General features: G+C 43.1%; 1 protein-coding gene across 1 annotated transcript in view; it reads left to right on the forward strand.

Annotated features, from left to right (window-relative positions):
- Nucleotides 1-1,480: 1,480 nt before the first annotated feature.
- The window catches only part of GNA13 (G protein subunit alpha 13), a 40,837-nt gene continuing 19,087 nt past the window's right edge, over nt 1,481-23,230 (forward strand). Inside the window, exons 1-2 of the mRNA XM_059907483.1 lie at nt 1,481-1,978; nt 4,353-4,579. Of these exons, the coding sequence (XP_059763466.1) occupies nt 1,696-1,978; nt 4,353-4,579 (510 nt within the window). The 5' untranslated portion in view covers nt 1,481-1,695. The remainder of the gene's footprint in view (nt 1,979-4,352; nt 4,580-23,230) is intronic.

The raw sequence follows: 23,230 nt of genomic DNA on the forward strand, positions 1-23,230 counted from the left end.
TGGGTGTTTGGGGGCCAATGCTATACCCCTGTCCTGGGCAGAGGTCTGTCCTTTCATGGTTGGAAAACAGAGCTTCCCAAACACTAGCTGAGGCTACAGAGAGATCTTGCATCCCGGGTGGACTTTTACCATCTATTTTGCCTGAAGGCACGGCCTAGTGATTCTGACCCTATCAATCCACAGATACTGGAGTTGAACCGACCCTACTTTGTATATTGTAGCTTATCCACCCCTGTGGGCTTGGCCAGGACAACAGGAGATAATCCTACTGTAGGTATTGTTTACTGCAGCCAATTTACCGAGTCATGAGGCTCCTCAGCCATTAACCCAACCCGGCCAGTAAACTGATTAGCACTGATTTTTAAATTTAAACGTGTTCATGAGCCTCTCAGACTGCTGACCTCTTTCTCATCTCAGTGCCTGACACATAGAAGTTTCTGAGCCCCAGAAGCCCCAATCAAGGAGCATTAGGGCTGCACTGCCATAAACAGAGACCGACCCAAATGCCTTTTTCCACTTGAAACTAGAACACTAAGAGAGAAGAAGTTGGCTTCCGGGGTCCTTGCGATGCAGTCTGCCAAGCCAGCTGTCACTTGTCGCTTGTCTCCTGGCAGCCCTTCAGGTGTCCTGGCCTGAATCCGCTACTAAGATAGAAAAAAAGTCCCTTGGCTGGTCATATCCTCCGCAATCTGGCAGGAAACCTAAAATTTGCCGGCTCTTGTCCTCGGTCTGTTTGCTTATCTGCTTCCTTCTAGGGAAGAGCCTGCATCACAGTGTCCGGTGAAGGGGGATTTTCACCATGACCTCACCCTCCGGCAGCTACCGTCCAGATTTCAGCGCGGCAGCTCGGGTGGGAACCCACATCAACGAAACATCAACAATCGCTCCTGGCACATCTCAGAGGAACGGCAAGGTCTGAGAATGCCGAAGGGAGCTGCGGGTGGGGCTGGGGGAGGATGGATGACGCCTGGTCACCGTTCTGGGCTTGGGAGAGCAGGATGTCAAGGAACCCACTTTAAGAAAATGCACCAAAAACTTTCCAAGCTCGCGCTCGCTGTTTGTATAACTTCGAACCAAAGACTTCGAAATTAGGTGACAGCCGGCGGCGGGGAGTAACCAGGAGTAAGAACGGCGGGAGCGGCTGGGGAGCCCAAAGGGCAGCGCCCGCGACCTGGTCTCCGGCCTCCCGGGCCCTCGGAAGTAGCCCTTCCGCACCTAAGTGGGTGCAGCCAATTCAAGGGCAACCGAAAGTCCGGCTCCCCAGGTGCCTGCCCCGGGCGGAGGCGCCCGGCCCCGATGGAGGTCACGTGACCACAAGACCCCGCCCAGCCGACCCCTCCCCGCGCGCGCCCGGCGGCGGTCGCGGGCTCGCGAGAGAACGTGAGTCTCCGGCCCGGGGCGCGAGTCGGGGGAGCGGCCGCGGCGTGCGCGCGCGCCCCCGGGAGGCTGCGGGCGCGCGCACGCCCTGGGGCCACCGCCCCTCCCGGGCCCGCCCTCCTTCCCTCCCTCCTCGGCTATCCTGGCCCGCCCTGCCCGGCCCGCCCTGCGAGTCAGTCCGCTGGCTCCCTCCCTCCCCCAGCGCGCTCGGGCCGCCGCAGCGCTCCGCGCCCTCGAGCCGCCGAGCCGGAGCCGCCCGCCGCCCGCGGAGGAGGCGGAGGAGCCGGAGGGGCCCGCCGAGGCGGCTGCGGCGGCAAGATGGCGGACTTCCTGCCGTCGCGGTCCGTGCTGTCCGTGTGCTTCCCGGGCTGCGTGCTGACGAGCGGCGAGGCCGAGCAGCAGCGCAAGTCCAAGGAGATCGACAAATGCCTGTCGCGGGAGAAGACCTACGTGAAGCGGCTCGTGAAGATCCTGCTGCTGGGCGCGGGCGAGAGCGGCAAGTCCACCTTCCTCAAGCAGATGCGCATCATCCACGGGCAGGACTTCGACCAGCGCGCGCGCGAGGAGTTCCGCCCCACCATCTACAGCAACGTGATCAAAGGTGCCGGGGATCCCGGGCCCGGGGGGCCGGGGGCCGGTGGGTCGCTGGGCCCGGCCTCGGGCCGCGGCGCGGGGCCGGGCACCGCCCTCGTTCGCTCTGTGCCTGGCGAAGGACCGGGCCCGGCAGGCGGGAAGGGGGCGCGGCCCGGGGGAGAGGATGCCCGGGGGCGATCCGTTCCCTCCCTTGCCGCCCGGGCAGGGGGTGCGGCGGGTCCCCCACCCCCAACCCCGCCGCTGGCCTCGCCCCCTGCGAGAGGGAAGTGAGGCGAGCCGGGTGCCCCGGAGTGTGGGGTGATCTCTCCTGTCCTCCCTCCGGACGAGCCAAACCCAGACCGTCCATCCTCACCCCACGCCCGGGCGCTGCCCGCCCAGCCTCGCCGCCCCGGGTGGTGGGTGACCCGAGTCACATGGGGTCGGGGCTGCTCCCAACTCCTGAGCCGGGGAGTTCTGGAACCGCCGCAGTCAGGGAACTTGTGCCCGAGACCCTGGTCGAGGGCGAAGGGTGACAGGTCTTGGGCCCTTTGGGGCAAGGATATGAAACTTGAGGGTGTCCTACTTACTGTGCTGCTATCAGGAAAGAGTACACCATACAGTCAGCCTAAAAAAGTTAGCGGTGGTTTTTCGCCCCAGTGTCACGGTCGGGCAGGATGTTTGCCTGTAATCACCATGCAGCACGTTCCACTCTCCTTTTGCTTAATAATTGGGGGCGGGAGGGAGGGAGTACCACACTTGCTTCTACTACTTAAATGAAGTCGTGTGTTGATACAAAGAATCTTTGGCCTAAATGTGATGCGGCGCCTGTACAGGTTGAGTCAATGAATTGGTGTTGGCTTAGACCATAGGCTTTGCTGCTGTTTGTGGGTATTTTTAAAATTGAGGGTAAGCTTTGTTCTCAGGTGAAAAACACACAAGAATTTTAGTTCTGGGCTTCCAAAGAATTACAGAAGAGGGGATTTTATTTTTTGTCATTGGAGCGATAATTAGCACTCATTTTTCTTACTAGCAACTATTTTGTACTTTATAAAAGGCATTTTGGCAGAGTTGAGATACAGAGCCTGGTACTTCAGGTGCATGAGGGTTCTCTATTGCATCTGGGTAGCAGTTATATAGGAGCTGGTTATAGATTTCAAGCCTTTCCAAACATCGTTTTTTTTAAGGTTTTTTTTTTTTGTTCAGGAAGTACTTAAGTCACTCTTTGGTGTCACTTTTTTTCTCCCGGGATTGAGTAGAGGAAAACTGCTTGGCGGGGGTAAGGACGGGGGAAGGGCACTGGGCCAGGAGCTCACAGACCACAGCCAGCCCTAGTACCTCTGAAGTTAAGCTGTAAAAAGTGGTTGTATTTATCCTGTTTTCAAGTTTAGAACCAAACTAATTAAGGTCTCTTTCAAGGCCGAAGACTGCCTAGCCAGTCCTTAACCGAAGGTACCTTTGTATCCCCATGCAGCTGAACGATGCAGCTGAACGGAAGGGATTCTGTCAATGAATAGAGCCAGCATGTTAACTGATAGTCAGCCAGGTAAACACCTGGTTCTTCACGTGCACTGGCTCCTACGTGTGACCTACTTCGAGCATTGGTGATGAGATGCAATCACTAGCCATCTGCATTTTTTGAGTTGGCGTGATCAGAAAATTGACAGCAAAACGGTTTTTCAGTTATCCAAACAGATGATCTAATAGTCCTGTGATTGTTAAGAGGGACGAAAGGTAACAGTTTAGTGTTAGAAATAATGGGTTTGATTTAATCTCTGTGAGTTGAAATCTCAGCTTCTACATCTTTTTTGCAGTTGGTCTTCCTCCTTCTAGGGAGGTCTGACTCCATTCTCGGCCTTACACTGATTTGAAGCTTGAGATGGGAGCTGTTTCTGAGCTTTGAATGTGTTCCTGGAAGACTCAGGGTTAAGCGGGGTGCTCAGGGACCAAGCAGATCACAGGGTGATAAGTTTGGTTCTTGACGTCTCATAAATAAATGTCTCTTTGAGAGACTCATAAAATCTTGCTTGCAGATCTTTCTTCAGAGCCTGGACATCAGGCTATGCAGCATAATTTCTTTTTCCTTTGCTAGTTTTGGTTCTCTTGTGACTGCCTTCTACCCAGGAGTTATTTTATAAATTAGAACATGTTAAAATCCTTCAGGAGGAGCACTTGTGTTAATTGTATTTGCTTTTCAAGGCTCTAATTTTATGACTGTGAACAACTGTTAGTTTTTTTTTTTTACGCTCTGAGAAGTTACTCCTGTTTGTCTTGATGTTGGTCTCCAGTTTTGGAGGCACCAGGCCTGGAGTACTTAAGAAGTTTAAGGAAATAATACTAGAATCAAATCTCTGAGAATATCTAATGACTCCCGTCACACTTTTTTTTTTTTTTTTTAAACAAAGGTATGAGGGTGCTGGTAGATGCTCGAGAGAAGCTTCACATTCCTTGGGGGGATAACTCAAACCACCTCAATGGAGACAAGCTGATGGCATTTGATACGCGGACCCCCTTGACGGCCCAGGGAATCGTGGAAACTCGAGTTTTTTTACAGTATCTTCCTGCTATAAGAGCATTATGGGCAGACAGTGGTATACAGAATGCCTATGACCGGCGTCGAGAATTTCAATTGGTAAGAGATTTGGTTTTTTTTAATGTTGTGATTTTATTTTAACGGCATTTATTAACATCTGATTCTAACACACCTTTTTCACTGACTTCCACAATATAATGTATCCAGAATTCTAGCCTCAGAAACTTGGATTGCTCTAGAGATGAGCTTTTTAAACTAAGGAAGATAAAAGTAAGGTAAACCCCACAGGTTTGGTGAAGTTGTTATAATTAGTTGGTCATTTTTCCTTTTTGAAAGTAAGATCATAATGATTTTCTCAGACACTTTCAAATTATTAATTTTTTTCTCCTTTTAGAAGTAATCTCCTCCCAATTCCAGCAACAATATTGATCTTTCTAAAAAACTGACCTTTTACTCTTGGATTAAGAGTTCAGTAACCTAATTGTTCAAATGTGCTCTTTACCTTTAGTCTTTAGAGGTATTTATGTCATGATTTAGATTAATTTAATCTATAAAGAGGTTAAAATCCTTAATAATGTTTAACAGTCATGCTTTTTGTATATTTGCATGCTGTGATTTTTTAAGGCTTCTAAGCACATTTTACAAAATGTTCCTTCTTAAAAAACAAAAATAATCTGTTATTTTTTATACCTCTGTTTCACATGGGAATCACCTAGAATTTATTTTACATTTATTATATCTACTTTGTCTTAAACGAGACTCCTGTAAGACTTTGTAGCTATTACACAACATTGAAGAGAGAGTGGAAAAGGATCTGATATAGGTTAAAGATACAAAAATAATGATTGAAATAGATTTTTTTAATCAAGTGTTCTGTAATTTAATTGTGAATGCTTTGATTGTATTCAGGGTTTTATTTGCCAAAGACCGGAAAGATCCCAGGAATGATAGCCATCTAGACTGTATGCAATTTGGAGGGAGTTCAGATCTGAAGTGTTTTACTGTAATGCGATCAAAATAAAGTGACAGTTAAAAGTAAAGCTGCTTAGAAAGTTGTTTGATGATGTCACTGGCATTAAAGCAATTCACATTTCTGGGTGTGGCTGCAAAATGCTGTGCAGCCAGCAGTCCTTGCTGTTACAATTTGTGCTCAGCAGCAGTCTTGGCAATCGAAAGTTCTAGAAAACTGTTCACGTTGGCTCCTGATAAAACTGAGACCTGAATCTTTACTTTCTCTGAATTATGGCCCCGGTGTGTAACATACAGCCTAGCACTTGATTATGTATTGTCTGGTATAGTTCTCTTCTTTGGTGTGTGTATCTTGTCTGTTAATTTATCCATTAATGAGGGGCAAGGGCGATCTCACGTAATTGTTAAAATTGAGTAGCTGGCAGCATTATATGTTGAAAATTATGAATTAACTTGACAAGTGACTGCCATCCACTTCTCCGACTTGGGGTTGATTTTTGTCTTCCACACACCCCTTCTCATCTCCCTTTACCCTCCCTCCTGTTTTTAAGTGCTGCTTATTCTCTTCTAAATTCATTTTCTCAGCAAACCACACTTTTCACTATGAATTTTCTCAGGATGTTATTCGTCCTTCCAGGTCGGGGAAAAAGCATCCATCTGTAATAGCACACACTACATGTTGATTCAGTGAATAAACAAACGGCTGTACTGTAAAGTTCTCTGTGGGGAAGTTCCGTAAGTCCATTTAATTGAAGTTGCACCTCACTGACACTTAACTGAATTTGAACGTTCACACCTTACAGTCTCATGGTCATCGTTGTTGAGAAGGCATTCCTGAGGATTTATTCGCCATTAGGAACGAATGGGTAAAACCACTCAGGCTGAGGACCTGCAGGTTCTTGACTTGAGCCAGCTGATGCTTTCAGAGCAGAGAAGGCCTCACAGACAAGGAGAGACGAGTTCCAGAAATACTTCTTTTCTGATGAAAAGTAGAGACACAGGGAAAGAGGAGCAGGGAGAGATCTAGTTTTAACTCCTGGAGGACAGGGATTTTTTTTCCCGTGTGTCTCCTCGGCATTGTTAATGGTACCTGGCACAGGTAGTAGGTGCTCAGTGAGTACGCTGGATCAGTGGCTCTCAGGCTTCAGGATGCCCCGTGGTGCTTGGCGTGCTGTTGACCCTGGGAAGGCACTTCACCTACTCCAGCTTTTCCTCGGAGTCCTCTTTGGTTCCTTCTCCCGCCCACACACACAAAGCCCCGAGTCCTGTCTTTTCTGCCCCGAAAAGTCTCTTGCATCAGTCCCTCCTTCCCACCTTTCCATGTCCTGGTACCTCCTGCTTGGACTCCCAGGTGATCTTGTCCAGACACGGCCAGGTCTGCTCAGCGAGCTCTGCGTGTTCTCCACAGCTTCTGGAGCAGAGTGCAACCTCTCGGTGTGAGTCCGGACTCCAGCGGGCTTGCCTAGGATTCCACTGTCATTAGACCACATCACACACCCTACAACCTCTCAAATCCCACGTGCCCTGGGCTTCTGCATCCGCGGCCGTCTTCACAGAGTCCCTCTGCCCGGGTTCTTCAGGCCCGTATCTGGTTACTAGGTCTCCCCCTTCACTTAGAACAGCACCAACCAGATTTTAATGTGACTGCATGTGGTCCATGGGCCCTTTGCAGCAGATTCAGCCGGAATCGTTGCTTAACCAGAACAGAGCAGTTTCCTCAACTCCCTTCCTTGCCTGGGGAGCCTGGGAGGAGCCCCGTGGGCCGCATCTGTGGCAGGCCGTAGGCCGTGGGGTGGCTTTGCTCCGGGGCCACTGTGCCGCCGGGCCCGAGCTCTCTGCGGGGAGCCTTCCCTGGTCCTCCCGCTGGACGGGGGTGCCTTTCCTTAGCCTGCCTGCCTGCCTGCCTGCGTGCCGACCCCCATCTAGTGCCTCACCTGGTGTTCTAGCTCTTTCGTTTGTGTTTGCTTCTCCCTCTAAAGCAGAATCTCCTTTGGTCTGCCTTTTTTTGGTCTTTTTCTGTCTCATTAGCATAGGGCCTGACACATTTTATTTCCTCATTTTTTTTAGACGATCTGAATTATAATATTCTTCTAGAAAAAAAGAAACAGTCCTCATTTTTTTCCTGGGAAACATGAGTGTTTCTGTATGCTAGTTTGTTAATTTTCCAGGAGATGGGAAGTTCTTGTATTACAGAATCAATTTTTCTTTTTTATGTTTAACAATGTAGTATATTCTTGAATCTTGGATAGAAAAAGTAGTCATTGGGGAAATGAGAGGAATTAGCAGATAAAATAACAAAAATTAGCCTTTTTGGTTTCAACTAACCCTTGATTATTAAATTTATTAATGCAAATTTAAATGCAAAAAAATGGGGGCAGTTTTTAAGCCTCCCTACGGCTTTTTTGCTTAAGATGAATGACCGCCCTTTAATCAGTTTTTGGGACGTGGGTAGGGTAGTGATATCACAGCTTTGGTTTTTAGTTTTTAGCAGGCTGTTCGTTTGTTAGTAATAACTTTGGGTGCAAACATGAATGTTTTCTTTCCCTAGTTCCCAAAGGCAAACATTTCCTTTTCTGGTTAGTCTCATTGTGGGTAAGCTAAATAGCTTACTGTGGAAAAAGAAAAGTCTAAAGATTCACGTTGTTGTTACAGCTTATGGTGCCTTTCTCGTTTGTATAAGCTAGCACACTGAGGACAGTATATCCTAAGAAGTGGTCTCTTCTAGGTCTCAATTAAATGTTTGTAATGCTCTGCCTCGGCTGTACATTCACCATAGCCTGCCACTGTACTGAGGAGATACCCTCTCTTTAGAAAAACTCACGTGACGGTAACTAGGGAATTTGCTAACTTAGAGGACTAAAGAGATGGCTGGGAAACAATGCAACTGGGGATGTGTAGCAGGAGTCACTGCCGGTTAGATTGTTCTGGACTGTGTGACACAGTTACTTGTTCAGGAATGTAAGCAGAACGCATAGCCCTGGTTACACAGGACAAGAAAGTGTGTGGCCCTGGGAGGAACACTGCTGCGTTCTGTACACACTGTAACGTCGTCGGCGTTAATACAGCTTCCTGGTGATGGCCAGGCTTTTCTTCGCAGTTCCTGTGACTGAAACCATTTTCTTTGTTATCGTGGTACCTTGGGTTAGACTAAATTTTTCTTACTCAAGTAGTACAGCTTGTGCTTGAGGACAGTTACACTTCTCCAAGCTGGTGAGCTAGTTTTCTCATGAAGGCAGTGCTTCCCTCAGTCTGTGTAACAAAGTAACTACTTAGCCTCTTGCAGTGGCCTGAAAAAAGCAGCTGAGCCTCAGTAAAACGGGAGCTTCCCTTTGGGCTGAGAGATTTGTTTCTTTGTTTGCACTGCAGTATGGATTTGAAATACTGTAGAGTTAGAGGCATTTGTTTGTTCTTTAACACTAGATAGGATTTGCTTTAAAGGGTGAATTACTACTTTCAGTTGTAAACTATTTTCAGTTTTCTGTTGGAGAAGGGTTTCGTCCATTTTCTTTATGAATAAAATCAAAGAAGGACTTTGACTTCAAGTTGCTAAAAACCTCCTGATTCCAGGCTTAGGGTGAAATATTTCAGCCTGTATAACAAGGATTATATGTTACATTAGGAATTGTGGAGATTTTTAAATTTAGGTCTATAGAATTTGTTCTTGGTAAACTTGATCCAGTGTCAGAATGGTTCCATGTTATCCAAGCCTGGGAAACCCAGAGCTGTACTACTGTTTACATTGAAAACAAAGAGGTTGTTTTGGCATGTGCTTATAGTTTTAATATAACTTTGTGAGATTTTGTGTGTGTGTGCATGTGTGTAACACATATACATGCACACCTAAGTAGATCTCTTGATTTGTTATATCAAGTTGATGTGTCCATGTTTACATGATTTTATTTTTGGTAGAAACTTGACTAGCTGTGGGATATCCGAACTCTGGGTGCTGAAGAGGGATTGTAAAATACTGTGCTGCTTTTTATATTACCTTTTATTGCTCTTCTTTACTAGAGTGTGGACCTAACTCAGGAGAGAGACTTGTGAGCTTGCTTTTAAGAAAAGCATAATGGCCCAAGGACTTTGTGCATTGCATGGTCCCTGTTCTTCTTTCACAGATACGCAGCAGCCCAACCAATTTGCCGTATCTTGTCATATTAGCCCAAAACAGGTGCCAGCTTCTTTCTCCAGAAAATTACTTCAAGTGCTGATAATTAATTACATCACTTTCTTTTTTTTTTTTTTTTAATTTTATTTATTTTATTTATTTATTTTTGGCTGCGTTGGGTCTTCGTTGCTGCGTGTGGGCTTTCTCTAGTTGCAGCAAGCGGGGGCTACCCTTTGTTGCGGTGCCCGTGCTTCTCACTGCGGTGGCTTCTCTTGTTGCGGAGCACGGGCTCTAGGCACGTGGGCGTCAGTAGTTGTGGTGCGCGGGCTCAGTAGTTGTGGCACACGGGCTTAGTTGCTCCGCGGCATGTGGGATCTTCCCGGAACAGGGCTCGAACCCGTGTCCCCTGCATTGGCAGGCGGATCCTTAACCACTGCGCCACCAGGGAAGTCCCCTACATCACTTTTTAATACCTTATGTTTTACAAAAATTGCTTTGTACTTTTCAGAGTACATTAATTATTTCTACCACGTACACTGTTTTTTAATCCTTAAGTAAAAGAAAACAAACGGAATGTGGGCTGTTGTCCTCATTTCACAGATTAAAAAATTCAGAGGCAAGGAGGTTCCTTCAGCTCCCAGAGGTAGTAAACGATGACAGGATAGACCCTGGCACCTCAGCCTGCTGATTGCCTGTCGGCAGAGCCCCGTTTCGCAAGCCCTCCAGCTCTCTTTCCTCTTCTGAGCAACACCCTGCACTGATAGTTAACACTCCCCTAGTTAAGTTCTAGCACGTCATTTTGAATATATGTAAGGATTTCTTACAAATACATAGCACTGCACCGGTACGCGCACAGTTGTTTTTAATATTCTGAACTTTCCATAGCATCCTTGTGCCATTCCTTTTTTACTTTATGAACTCAGATTATAGTTAACAATGGTAATGGTAATAATCTTAAATGTAATGGTAAATATACTAAGTTAGAGAGATACAGTTTATCCTAACCACCATACATCAGGGTGAAGGCTGTTTGAATGTTCACCTCCTTGAAAACTAAGTACTAGTGCCCTCAACTGATGTTTCATCAGTGAACATGGTTTTTAACTTACCCTGAAACATAGAAGTTTAATGGCAACCAGTTATCTGAAAAGCAGCCATATATCTTTTGTAGGAAAGTGACGTTTTGAAATGGGCACGTATCTGGTATACAGTTGCCCAGATTTGTTCTTGGTTTGGAGGAGATATCAGAGCACTCTTATTGTTATTTTTATGAATTCCTTTGCAGTGTTTCTCATGTAGTTGTCACATATTTCATTCTGCTTATGAGCACGCCAGATTGTAGTTTGTTGCAAGTTTTTGTTCCAGTTAGAAAGTACCTATTTCTGGAAATTAGCAGCGATTTTTATTTCCTTTTTTGAAAGTATTTTGTTTTTTTTCTAGCTGTATGACAATTCACTTCAGTCTTTGTTGTGAACTTTTTTTTTTTTTTTACGAGATGCCTTTTTTTAAGAGATTTTGTTACATCCACATTAGCAGAGCATTATTAGAATGAGCTGATACGGATCAAGGAAGTAGTTTTGTTTTGAAAACTAGACTTCAGTGGCCTTGGCTACATTTACCAGCCTCTTTCAGCGATGGTAGTTGTTTATCTTAATCTTTCAAATTTAATCTCTTCTTTTGGCAAAACGAATAAAAAACATTTTTAAATCACTGCAGTGGGTGAACTTTTTCATACACAACTAGTCTACAATAGAAGCAGAATACTTTAGTAGAATTACCCTTCTCTGATTTATTTTGGTTTTTGGTCTAAGTCATTAGACTTGTATACTTGGTTTTGCTACATGGAACTTTACTTTGTATCTTCCAAACAAATTAGAAAATAACCGTGTTCAAATCTATTCATTTATTTTCCATATTGTAAAACATTATTACAACTGGTTTTAATGTGGGGACCTTAAAATGTGATGTGGTTTTCTGCTGTGCTGTGCGATAAAGTGGAACTAAGTGGCCAGACAGAACTCGTGTTGGTTCTGCCTCTCACTGTGTGAGATTGAGCGAGTCCCCCAGGCTCTCTTTCTCTTTCTGCGACTGTGAAATGGGGATGATTCAACTGCCGTTGTTAGTCGTTGTAGGGATTACATGAGGTAATCCATGTAAAGCCTTTGACACAGTGCCCGACACACATTAATCATTTTATTATTGTTAGCCATTAACAGCCCTAGTATATGCCATATCCACAAGCCATAAGTAGTTTCCTAAGAGATAGAGTGCTGTAAACTTTGATTTGATTAACTCTGTGAACCTGATTTCCCGTATAAAAATCCTGAATTGTAAACAGTGCAGAATATGACTTACAGTCTCATTAGACCGTTTGGCATCTCTCATGAAGGCAGCACCAAAGAGAGGTTTGAGGTTTTCATTGCTACGTCAGTTCTTGTTTCCTTTCCAACGTCACTGTGCTTTGTTTCCAGATCGAAAATTCATGATGTGGCTCTTCATTTCTTCATAGTACCTTTTTAACATTTTGTGAAAATGGGGATGATATGTTCTCAACTTTTAACATTAGAAACATTAACCCCAAGTATCCCACCCAGCGTGACGTCCATTTGAAAGTCTGCTCTCTACTTATTTTATATTGACTGTTTTTCTCGTACATAAATTACCATACTGACCCAGATTAGCTAATTTTACCTTTACCTTTCACTATATTGACTCTATAGTTTCCATTTCCTTGACAAATATACAAACTTTTTAAAAATGTTGCTTAATCTGTCTTCCTGACAGCTATAGCAATGTCAGTTCGGAAAGCCCTTTGCTTATGTATTTATTTTAAACAAAAAGCATTTTATAAATGACAGGTTTATATCTTTATGGTTAGTCCTTGTATATATTTGTAAATGATTTTTAAAACACAATTCTAAGGAATCAAATGCAATAATGACAATTAAAATGCTTTGAAAATAAGGCAGCCTATAGATGTGTCGTGAAACTCACCAGTACTGATCTTTCCCATTTGCACTGTGAGATTTCTAGCCGGAAGTATTTAATTTGGATAACGTGCTCCTGAGACGCTTCAGATGTGTGGTCTAAATTAGCCAAAGTTGTCTTCCTGCCGGCGGCGTCGTGAGGTCACCGCGGCGAGGGCGCAGGTGCTCTGTGACTCTCGCCAAATGTGCCGCTTTCTGTCTTTCCCTCCCCCTGCTCGGCTGTTTCTGGCGCCCCTCCCGCTGCACACGTGTATCCTCTTTCCCTTTTTGCCGTTTCCTGTGCCTCTGGCCTGGCAGAGGTGTTGTGAGGACTCACGTTGAGGAGGGTATTTGGGCTTCTTTTCCAACCTAAAAAATTCCTTATAGTCATAAAATACTGAGTCATTTTTTTTTAAGATTTCATGTTACTTTTTGAGAGATTTTAGAACTACTGACCATTTTGTTAAAAAAAAAAAAAACAAAACTGAAAACATTAGTCTAAAAGAATAATGGAGCAAAATAAACAAATTTCAATTTTACTCCCCTAAAGAAAACGAAATTTTAATTTTGCCATTTAAAAACAGTGCTAGCCAGCAAACAGAACTCTTGTATTATCACCCCCGTCCCCCAAAATAACCCAGTGTCTTTGGGTTCTTCCAACCAGTGCAGCTCCATTTAGCCTGTTAATAGGACATTTCTCTTCTCCCTTCTAGAAAGGTTAAACAAGAAGTGCTGGGGTAATGAGCACTGTCACGGGGGTGAGAGACTTTCGCTTTCCTTTTCAATATCCTGGTTACCATTTTTTGATCCCTGGGTGATCTTTTAAAAATTATTTTCCTGTTAAATAGAATGAACTGCCTCACTAGAAATTGTATAGAGAATCTGTCCTCTTATATCATGTGACTTGCATTTAGGCTTCACACTGTGTAGTGTGGTGGTTTCCATTTATTGATATTAAGTAAAAGAAAAACTCACAGAAGCCGCTGGCAGCGAGCAGTGGCGCGAGCTTCTCCGGGTCGCCAGCGAGTCGCTCACGAGGGGTTTCCTGGCCAGCTTGGCTCCGCGAGGCCTCGCAGGTGAGAGGATGCACACACCTGTACTTCAGGCAGGTGAACTTGTCTGCTGTTCAGACGTCCGATGGTCTCTTAAATTCATTTTTAGTGATTTTTTTTAAACCTAAATAATTAAATGCTTCATATTCACAAAGCTGCAAATACCATATATCCTAGTTGAAATATTTTTAAAAGAGTCATGTGATTTAGCCTACTGAGTTAAAATATTGCAGTACAAATGATTTCCCATTTTTAACTGGTACTGACTTGCCACATTTGCAGTAAAACTGCCTTTATTAGCTACAGCTTCAAAAATGACGGGGACATTGAATCGTCATATAGATTATATACATTCAACTCTAGGCTAGGGTAAGGAGAATTATACTTAACTTTTTTCTTGACTTCTTAAACTGTTATGTTATGATCAAATGTTGCAATCAATTTTAAGATGGCGTTACAATCTAGTAAGAAACCAAGGTTCCCATCTCTTGTATTTTGCACATTTGGCCTTAATGTAAGATAGCTTTCTTTTGAAAAAGGTGCTTTATTAAAAAAAAAAAAATTCATTCTGTAGAACTTTATTCTTTTGATAGGAATATATATACATATCCATTTGATATTTTTATATGTAACTATTTTATACTATGTGCAGTTATTAAGGTTTAGGGCATTACTTCAGAAGTATCCGTTTTTCATCATGATAATCTGAATTCTTCTCAAATGTGAAAACTGAAGAGCAAGTGTAAAAGAACAAGAAGGCCTTGGGTAGCACATTTCAGGAGACGTATTCCTCTTTAACAAGAGTTAAACCTTAGTGAAATCATGGTACCTGGCAGCTTTCAGCAGCTGTTCAGGGACATGTTACCGGCCACCTGTTAATGAGTCAGGTGCTTTTCTGCAGGCTGGGTACTTGCTAGCGAACCACATGAGAGTAATCTTTGTTCCCGTTGATCTTGGATGCAAACAAGTGAATAATGCCACCTGTGATGAATGCTCTGGAGGAGGAGAAGAGGAAGCCACAGGAGAGCAGGAGGGCAGTCAGAAGAGGTGACATTGACGTTGAGACCCCAGGGGTGGGAGAGGGTCAGCCAGGCCAGGAGAGGGGAGAGTTGCACAGGCAGAAGGATGCCACATGTGCAGGGCCTGCAGTGGGCCAGGGCTCGCCTGAGTGTGGGAACCCGAGGGAGGGGACGAGGGCCTTTGTGCTGTCCTGGGGGCCGAGCAGCCCCAGAGCTGGGAGGCTGCTGCAGAGGGAGCCCTCCTTGTCAGGTGGTCGCCATGGAGCTGCGTCGGGGACACTTGGTAGGGGAGTCACGGGGCTGCCGATGGATTGACTGAGGGGAGGGAGAAAAGCACGAGTCAAGAGTGACTTGGATTTCTGGTTTGACAACCAGGTGGGCAGTGGTGCTTCTTGCTGAAATGAAAAGACCGTGTGAGAAGGAAATTTGAGGGGGGAAGAGTAAGGCTTTAGTTTGGGTTTATTAGGTTTTGAGCTCTCTGAGACATACAGGAGGAATCAAGTAGACAGTTGGATATATATGTCTGGAATCTAGTACAGAGCTTTGGGCTAGAGGGAGAAATTTCAGAGCTGTTTGTGTTCAGGTGATATTTAAAGTCTTTAGAATGCATACAGTTACTCAGGGAAAGGGTGTAAAATAAATTAGGGCTCAGGAAAGAGTCTTAAGGAACCTTCAAACTGTTTGAGACTGTTTGGAGGAGGAGATGCTAGCGGAGATGGCCAGAAAGGTAGAAGGCGTTCAGGAACGTGTAACGCCGTGGGAGCCAGGAAAGGGTTTTAAAGCAGAATAAATGGTCAGGGGCACCACGCGCCGCTGAGAAGTCTCGTGAGGTGAAGACAGATGTGGTCATTGATTCTGGACAACAGGAAGGTTACTGCTGACTGTGGCAGGTGATGTGAGGGACAGGAGGTGAGGAAGTGGAGAAGGTTCTCTTGAAATCAAGCTGACTGTTCTCATTTCCCTTTTGCAGTACTTTCAACCCACCTGACGTACTAGGTTGGGTTTTTTCAAGCCTTTTTAAAGTTTAAGAGTATATTGTATTTATATTAACCAATTTCTTTGAATCTCACTCTCAGAAGAAGAGTTAATATCAGTTAATGATAGTGTTAATCTGTTAGGCCAGGCAAACACAAGTAATGTTTACTTGAGACCATTGCTTATGCAGCGAGGGCAGTAACTTAGCAGTGATGCCGCGTGGCGCTCGTTTGCTCCTTCCCTCCTTCAGCAAGCGTGTGTCGAGTATCTGCCCACACCGTGTGCTGGGATGAGTAGGCCCTGGGGCTCAGGAGCTGCCTGGCTGGCCTACCTTCCTGGAGGCTCTGGATCCAGTGAGGAGCAGATAAGTCAGCCAGCGGTGGCTGCAAATGATACAATAAACGGAGTAGAGTGCTGCATTTGTAGCCTCTCTTCCAAGAGTGCAGAATCAGCAAGTGTTTACTGACTGAGAAGAGGCCTAGGAGGGCAGGTGGGCCAGTTCGCTTGGCTTTGTACATTTCGTACATTTCGTTTTGTACATAAAACCCAGGTCCATCGAGGTTAAGGTCGTAGCTAGTTTGGGTGTGAGAGTCACAATTACTGCTGTGCTTCCCTGTGTCCCTTAATAACACACTTAACCCCGTAGTGACTTAGAAACAGGAATTGATACTCCAGCACACGTTACGAGCTGTTACCCACATTCATCAACATGTAAAACATTCACAGGCTGCATGTCTGTCTTTGCTGTCTGACCTGATTGATCGGAGGTGAGGGGTGGCGTGCGGAGCTTCTCTGCTGCGGAGAGTTTGGGGTGATGGCTTGAATGTGAAATCCATCAAAGTCTGGGTTTTCCTGTCACCTGCGGTGTGATATTAGGCATAGAATTACTTTGTTAATTAACGTGGATTATTGCGCAATGTTTGAGTTGTGGGGATTTCAAGATGGCATTGCAGCACATCAGCCCAGAGCAGAGCTTTCCATCTGGTGTGCGTTCACAAGGACTTCTGGGTGTTAAAAAGTGCTTGTATGAGCCCCTCTATTTAGATAGCAGGGGAATTGAAACTATATTTGGGAAGTTATGTCTTATGTTGGAAAACTGCACATTCTTTTTTTTTTTTTTTTAACAATTGAGGTCATTTCTTTTAGAATTCGAGACATTTCTTTATATGCTGTTTTGATTGTGTATGATTGACCCTTTTCAAAAAAGTATTTTAACTTTGAGGAATTTTTCAGGGTTCAAAACTCTTAAGCTTTTTAGTGTTACCATTATGTGAAAACTGAAAAACAGGGAAGTTGTTTTTGTTTTTGTTTTTTGACTTGAAATAGGCTCCAGAATCTAAATTAGCTTTTTTTTTTTAATTTAGATTTTAAAACAGGTGTATGCCCATTGTAGAATATCATCTAGTTAACCACCATACCTGCACCCCAAGACATCTGTGTTGACAATTGGGTGTATTTTCTTCCAGTATTTGAATACGATATTGGCTGTTGAGTTAAACTTTTCTGTAATTTCTGTACAATTTTATATCCTGTTCATTTAATGTTGTGCCATTAGCATTTCTTGGAGGAGGTGATTTTTCTCAGAGGACTGGTAAGGCATTCTTCTAGAAATGGATGTGAGTTTTTGACTTATATGGAAAATTCTTTCATCTATATGTATTTATGAATAGTAGGGTGGTAGATGGTAACATGGAATAAATACTTCGGTAAATCATACCGTGTTGCCGCCGTGGTGAGCGGCAGCTTACACCATGTCAGAGCTAGCCCGCCTCTGCAGTGTTAAGCTCCTTCCTCACACTGAAAATGTGTATTTAATCTTTCAGGGAATAAGATTTTATAAAGAAATGCTGACTGCCACTCTGAAACCTGTATTTTAAAGAAGGGGCTGTAATTCTTATATAGGGTTTTGAAAATAATTGATACTTTAAGATAACAAAGTTGAACACCATATAAGTGTAAGACATAAGCACCTATAAATGCTTATTAGACATATGGCCAAACTCTTTTTTCTGTCTCTCCAGGGTGAAGCATTTTAATAAAATAAAGGCCTTCTTTTTTGTGACATCTGTAGTAGAATTATTAAACTGCATTTACCTTTTGGGTTATATGTCAGTTGGAATTTGGTGGGACTACAGGAGTACTCTTAGAAAACTAAGATCATTAGCTTTGAATCATTTTGGTGATAAGTCTAATTAGAAAACTTGATATAAAAAAGAATTTATTAATTTGTGAGCAGTGGCAAGAAAACGGCAATTTACAAAATAAAGTGCTAACTTCTTTCCAAAAATTTGTGATTACTAATATTGTGCACTAGTTTGTTTTTATAGCTTATATGCAAGAAAAATCTGAAACTAACTGTTTAGAGGTATTCTTTCTGAAATTCTGTTTAGGCTATTATAAACTATCTTAGTTTGGAGAGGTATTTAATTTGAAAAATATTTTCAAATGTTTGGATGGTTTTTAATGTAACTGACTAATTTTGGCTCTTTCGGGAGTTTTGAGTGATGTACATAGAAAATGCCAGCAAGAAATTTGAAAGTGCATTCAGTTGGAGTCTACTTAATTTTGACCTATCTACAGAACAAAAGAAAATAGCTTGTATTTCTTTGAATATAAGTAAACACTGTCTTTCTCCTTGTGAACCAAAGAACAGGCATGAGTGGTAGTACTTCATGCTTCAGTGATAAAGATGACAGTATCCCCTTATTAAACATATGCTGTGTGTCACTTCAATACCTTACAATGTTTTTGTCCAGAGAAAAATGAATAGAGAAAGTCATTTAAAAAAAAAAAAAAAAAAAGGTAGGTCATCTCAAAGATAAGAAATAGTAAAATAGGTCCTTTGTGAAGACCAGGCAGAACAAGAATGTTGGAAGGGCAGGTGAATGAAAGCAGAAGTGAAGCTGTGCATGGTGAGAGCCTGAGCACCAGGAGGAGAGTTTCATGCCTGCCCTGTGTGTGGAGCTCGCCAGCCTCTCCACTGTATTTTATTTTGAAATAAAAACTAAGGAGGAAAAGAGACCCAGAACCCATCCAGTAAGAAGTATTACCTTCTGTCTCTGTTACTAGCCACGTCCTTATTGAAATGAGGAGTCTTGATTCATTAACCAGCTTTGACCTCAAATGTTTCCATTTTGTACCTTACTTATATTTGACATTTAATTTTTTGCTGTAAACCTTATATATAATTAAATGCTAGATGGAAAGGCTTATATTACACAGAGTCTATTCATAGAATATTTAAAGCCTCCTTATTTAGATGTGGCTTCACCAGGATATTTGCAGGGCTGAAATTACCAGTGTATACAAAATATGAATTATTGATTAAAAAAGAAAAACAACCCTACTTCTAGGTCACTTTTAAAAGCAAGTTAATTAGTTTCCTATTGAATAGATGTTCTCCAAATATATGCATAGTGAAGCCTGCCTAATGAATATTCAGAGAACATTTCTACCTGGCTTAGTTTTGGGATTATAAGACTGATGAAAATTAAAGGCACGTTATAGGTATGCAAAAACCTTACTACGGCAATCAAGGCAGCACCATATGGCAGTTCAGTTCACAATTGTAATCAGTTTAAGGAGTAAACAGAGATTTGTAATTTTATGTCTTGATTCTTTTTCCTCTTTGAATATTCCAGACTTGCAAACGGAACGGAAGGACTTAAAGTGCATGGCAAGGGTGTGAACCACTTTAAACCGTTGGATTTAGCTATTTTAGAACACAGACCTCTGTTTTGTAGTTTACTAGTACTTCAGGAAGTGTTTGCTGTTTGTAGTACTTGGCTAGTGGTTGCTTCTCTATATAAAGAGAAACTGGATATTAACTTCGAGTTATGCCATCATTTTCAGAATCACACGTATACTTACATTTCAAAAGAGAATCTGTCACTGCTTAATTGTCTTGGTAATATAGATTTCCTTTGAATTTTAATATTTCTTGTACTCTCAAGAAATATGTTTACTCTTAAAAAACTATTTTAGGTAATGCTAATCTCATAACTAAAAGGGCCTCCACACATAAAAATGGGATGCTTTTTTTTTTTTTTTTTTAATTTATTTTTGGCTGCATTGGGTCTTCGTTGCTGCTCACAGGCTTTCCCTAGTTGCGGCAAGTGGGGTCTACTCTTTGTTGCGCTGTGCAGGTTTCTCATTGCAGTGGCTTCTCTTGTTGCAGAGCACGGGCTCTAGGTGTGCAGGCTTCAGTAGCTGTGGCTTGCAGGCTCTATAGAGTGCAGGCTCAGTAGTTGTGGCGCACGGGCTTAGTTGCTCCGCGGCATATGGGATCTTCCCGGACCAGGGCTCGAACCTGTGTCCCCTGCATTGGCAGGTGGATTCTTAACCACTGTGCCACCAGGGAAGCCCGGGATGCTTTTTAATTCACTTATTTTTTTCTAATTGACTTATTTTTTCACAGTGAATTTTCTGCCATTTATAGACTGACCTAATCAGCCTGCAATTAAATTCCAGGCATTTTACAAGATTAAGCAACAGTAGTTCATTTTAGTAGCAAACTAAAATCCACTGCATTACTCATAGTTTGCATTTGATTGAATTTTGTTACCTCTTTTTTCATTCCAAAGTGTAATTTTCACCTGTTCACCAGGTAAAAAGATAGTGCTCCATATTAAACACTTTGCATTGCTTTATTTACCTGTCATGCAAAGTTTCGGTGTCTGTTGCAGAAGCAAATTAATTTTATAAGTTTAATTGAGGTTTTAAGTTCCTTAGGGTCCTATTGCTAAAATATAAGTAGCAGTTCTAATACTTGTTCTCATTTGTGCTTTTTTTAGCTGCTTAACAGTGTTACAGCTAGAGTACCAGGTTCATTAATTTTTAACCACACAAATCTCTGGGAGTTAAGCTTTGAAGGCTGTGGACTGTGTTGGACATTTGAAAATGGGCTCTAGGAATATGGAGAGGAAGGCTGCTAGAACGGTAGTAACACAGGAAATAAAGTGTGTCTGAATCACCAAGTCAGTTTTCAAAAAAGAGAAAGAAAGCTGTTCGGGCTTCCCTGGTGGCGCAGTGGTTGAGAGTCTGCCTGCCAATGCAGGGGACACGGGTTCGAGCCCTGGTCTGGGAAGATCCCACATGCCGCGGAGCAACTAGGCCCGTGAGCCACGACTACTGAGCCTGCGCGTCTGGAGCCTGTGCTCCGCAACAAGAGAGGCCGCGACAGTGAGAGGCCCGCGCACCGCGATGAAGAGTGGCCCCCGCTCGCCGCAACTGGAGAGAGCCCTCGCACAGAAACGAAGACCCAACACAGCCAAAAATAAATAAATAAATAAATAAAAATTTAAAAAAAAAAGAAAGAAAGAAAGAAAGCTGTTTGTGGACTTAATTCTGCTGTTCATCTCACAATTCAAATATGTCAAATGGAGGCCTGATGCTTTTCATGTGAGACCTAGTTGAACTCAAGTAAATATTGCTTGAAACCTACTTTTGTAATAAGATGAAGCTAAATAAGTTTCTGATCTGGATTCTTAATATTCTTGGCATTTTTACAAAGCTTTAAAAAAAAAAACCCTAGCTGATTTGATGTGATCAGTATCAAAAGGTAAAATTAATATGAAATCCAGTTTTGAATAAAATCTGCTGTCTGTCCAGATCTGAACTGATGCCAGAGTCGGCTCCTCAGGGTCGCATCTCGTGGGCCTTGTGGGAAGTCTGGTTTGGTAGAATTGCGGTAGGCCTGGGGATCTTTGTCTTCAAGGAGCTCGTTAGGTGGTTCTGATGCACTGCCGAGATTAAGAACCGCTCGGCTAGCACAGGAGTCAGAAAACTTTCCGTAAAGGGCTAGGTGGTGTGATATTTTAGACGTCACATGCCAAGAGACAAAATCAGTGTAACAAGAGCAAGTTTGCACAGATTTTTTTATTGACGAAATTCAGAACATAATAAAGTTGTCTACGGTTTTTTGTAGTATAGGTTTACTAATGAGAAGAATTGGATTCTTTTGGAAGGGGGATAACATTTTGCTTAAGTGGGGTTCAGGGTTTTGGTGTTCCCTGTTGTCACAATCAGGTGCAAATGTTCATCCATTAACGATTTTACACGTTCCACCCTTGGAAGTGTCTTTGCACACAGATGGGTACTGCCAAGTGAGCATTTGGGGGGGGGGGTTTGTTTTGTTTTGTTTTTAATTTTTATTTTATTTATTTATTTATTTATTTTATTTATTTTATTTTTATTTATTTATTTATTTTTATTTAATTTAATTTATTTATTTTAGTAGTTGCGGCGAGCGGGGGCTACTCTTCGTTGCGGTGCGCGGGCTTCTCATTGCGGTGGCTTCTCCTGTTGCGGAGCACGGGCTCTAGGTGCGCGGGCTTCAGTAGCTGTGGCACGTGGGCCCAGTAGTTGTGGCTCGCGGGCTCTAGAGCGCAGGCTCAGTAGTTGTGGCGCATGGGGCTTCGTTGCTCCCTGGCATGTGGGATCTTCCCGGACCAGGGCTCAAACCCGTGTCCCCTACATTGGCAGGTAGATTCTTAACCACTGTGCCACCAGGGAAACCCAAGCATTTGGTTTTAATCGAGCATAGACTTTGCTTGGAAGACATTTAGAGAATTCTGTTAGCTTCTTCCACATGTTTGCCTCTGGGCATGTCATTTACATTGCAGGCTTACCATTTCCAGTCGTTGCACAGTTAAATGGATTTTGAAGTATGGACTTTTTTTTTTTACACTTGTATTACAGTCTGAAAGATGTTGCTGGAACTATAGTTTGATTTTAGAAATGTATATCTGCTGCACATTTGCAGAATGGAAGCCTACTGTTTTAACTTGACAGCAAAGGAAGTGTATAAAGCAGTTGGACGTTGCTTATGATTCCAGTAACACTAATTGTCAAAATGATTTTACCACAGTATAAAGTTTGCAAAAAACTGTTTTGCCTTTTAGTTTTGGATTGAATTCATTATGAAACGTAATCAAGTCTTCCCTAAAGCTGATTTTGAAAAGCCGTTCAGTGTTCTGCATTAATGGTTGAAGGTGGTTCTTGTTCAGAAAAAATTCGATTTCATACATTAGTTCAAAAAATGTCAGTAAAAACTTACCTCTGCTAAGACATCGAACTGGTGTAATAGGGCGAGTCAGCATATTTAGCTTCTGTTTCTGACAAAAATTCACGGAACTGGTGATGGTCAAGTCCATGAGAGTGAATTAAATTCATCGTTAACAATACTGGTTCAGTAACAGTATAGATTTAATGTATTTCCTACAAAGTCCCTGCTGGTGAAGAATACATGATGTAACCCATCTTCACAATCTTTGTAAATTTGTCCCTTTTCTGCTCCACACATTTTTACCACCGTCCGTTGTAATACACATCCCAATTCAGGTTGTGCTGATTTAGTGTTTTCTCAGCTTCCTTGAAAATATTCTCATCTGTAGTTCTTCCACACAGCCTATTCATACAGGCTTATTCTTCAGTCACTTCACCCTTGGCATTGATCCCTTGAGTAAACAACCGCTGAGCAGTCCGTGGCAGTCCTTGCTTGGCTAACAAATACGAACTCCTTGGAAACTTGTCAGCTATCAGCTGCAGTCTCATTTTTACTTTTTTCCTCTTGTGAAGAAATTCTGTGATGAGCTATTCCATTTAAAATTTTGTAATTTTTCTGACTGTTGCTTTTCTGTAGGAGTTGGGATTATTTTGTAGAG

Source organism: Balaenoptera ricei, chromosome 20 (assembly GCF_028023285.1).
Source record: "Balaenoptera ricei isolate mBalRic1 chromosome 20, mBalRic1.hap2, whole genome shotgun sequence".
NCBI classification, from domain to species: Eukaryota; Metazoa; Chordata; class Mammalia; order Artiodactyla; family Balaenopteridae; genus Balaenoptera; species Balaenoptera ricei.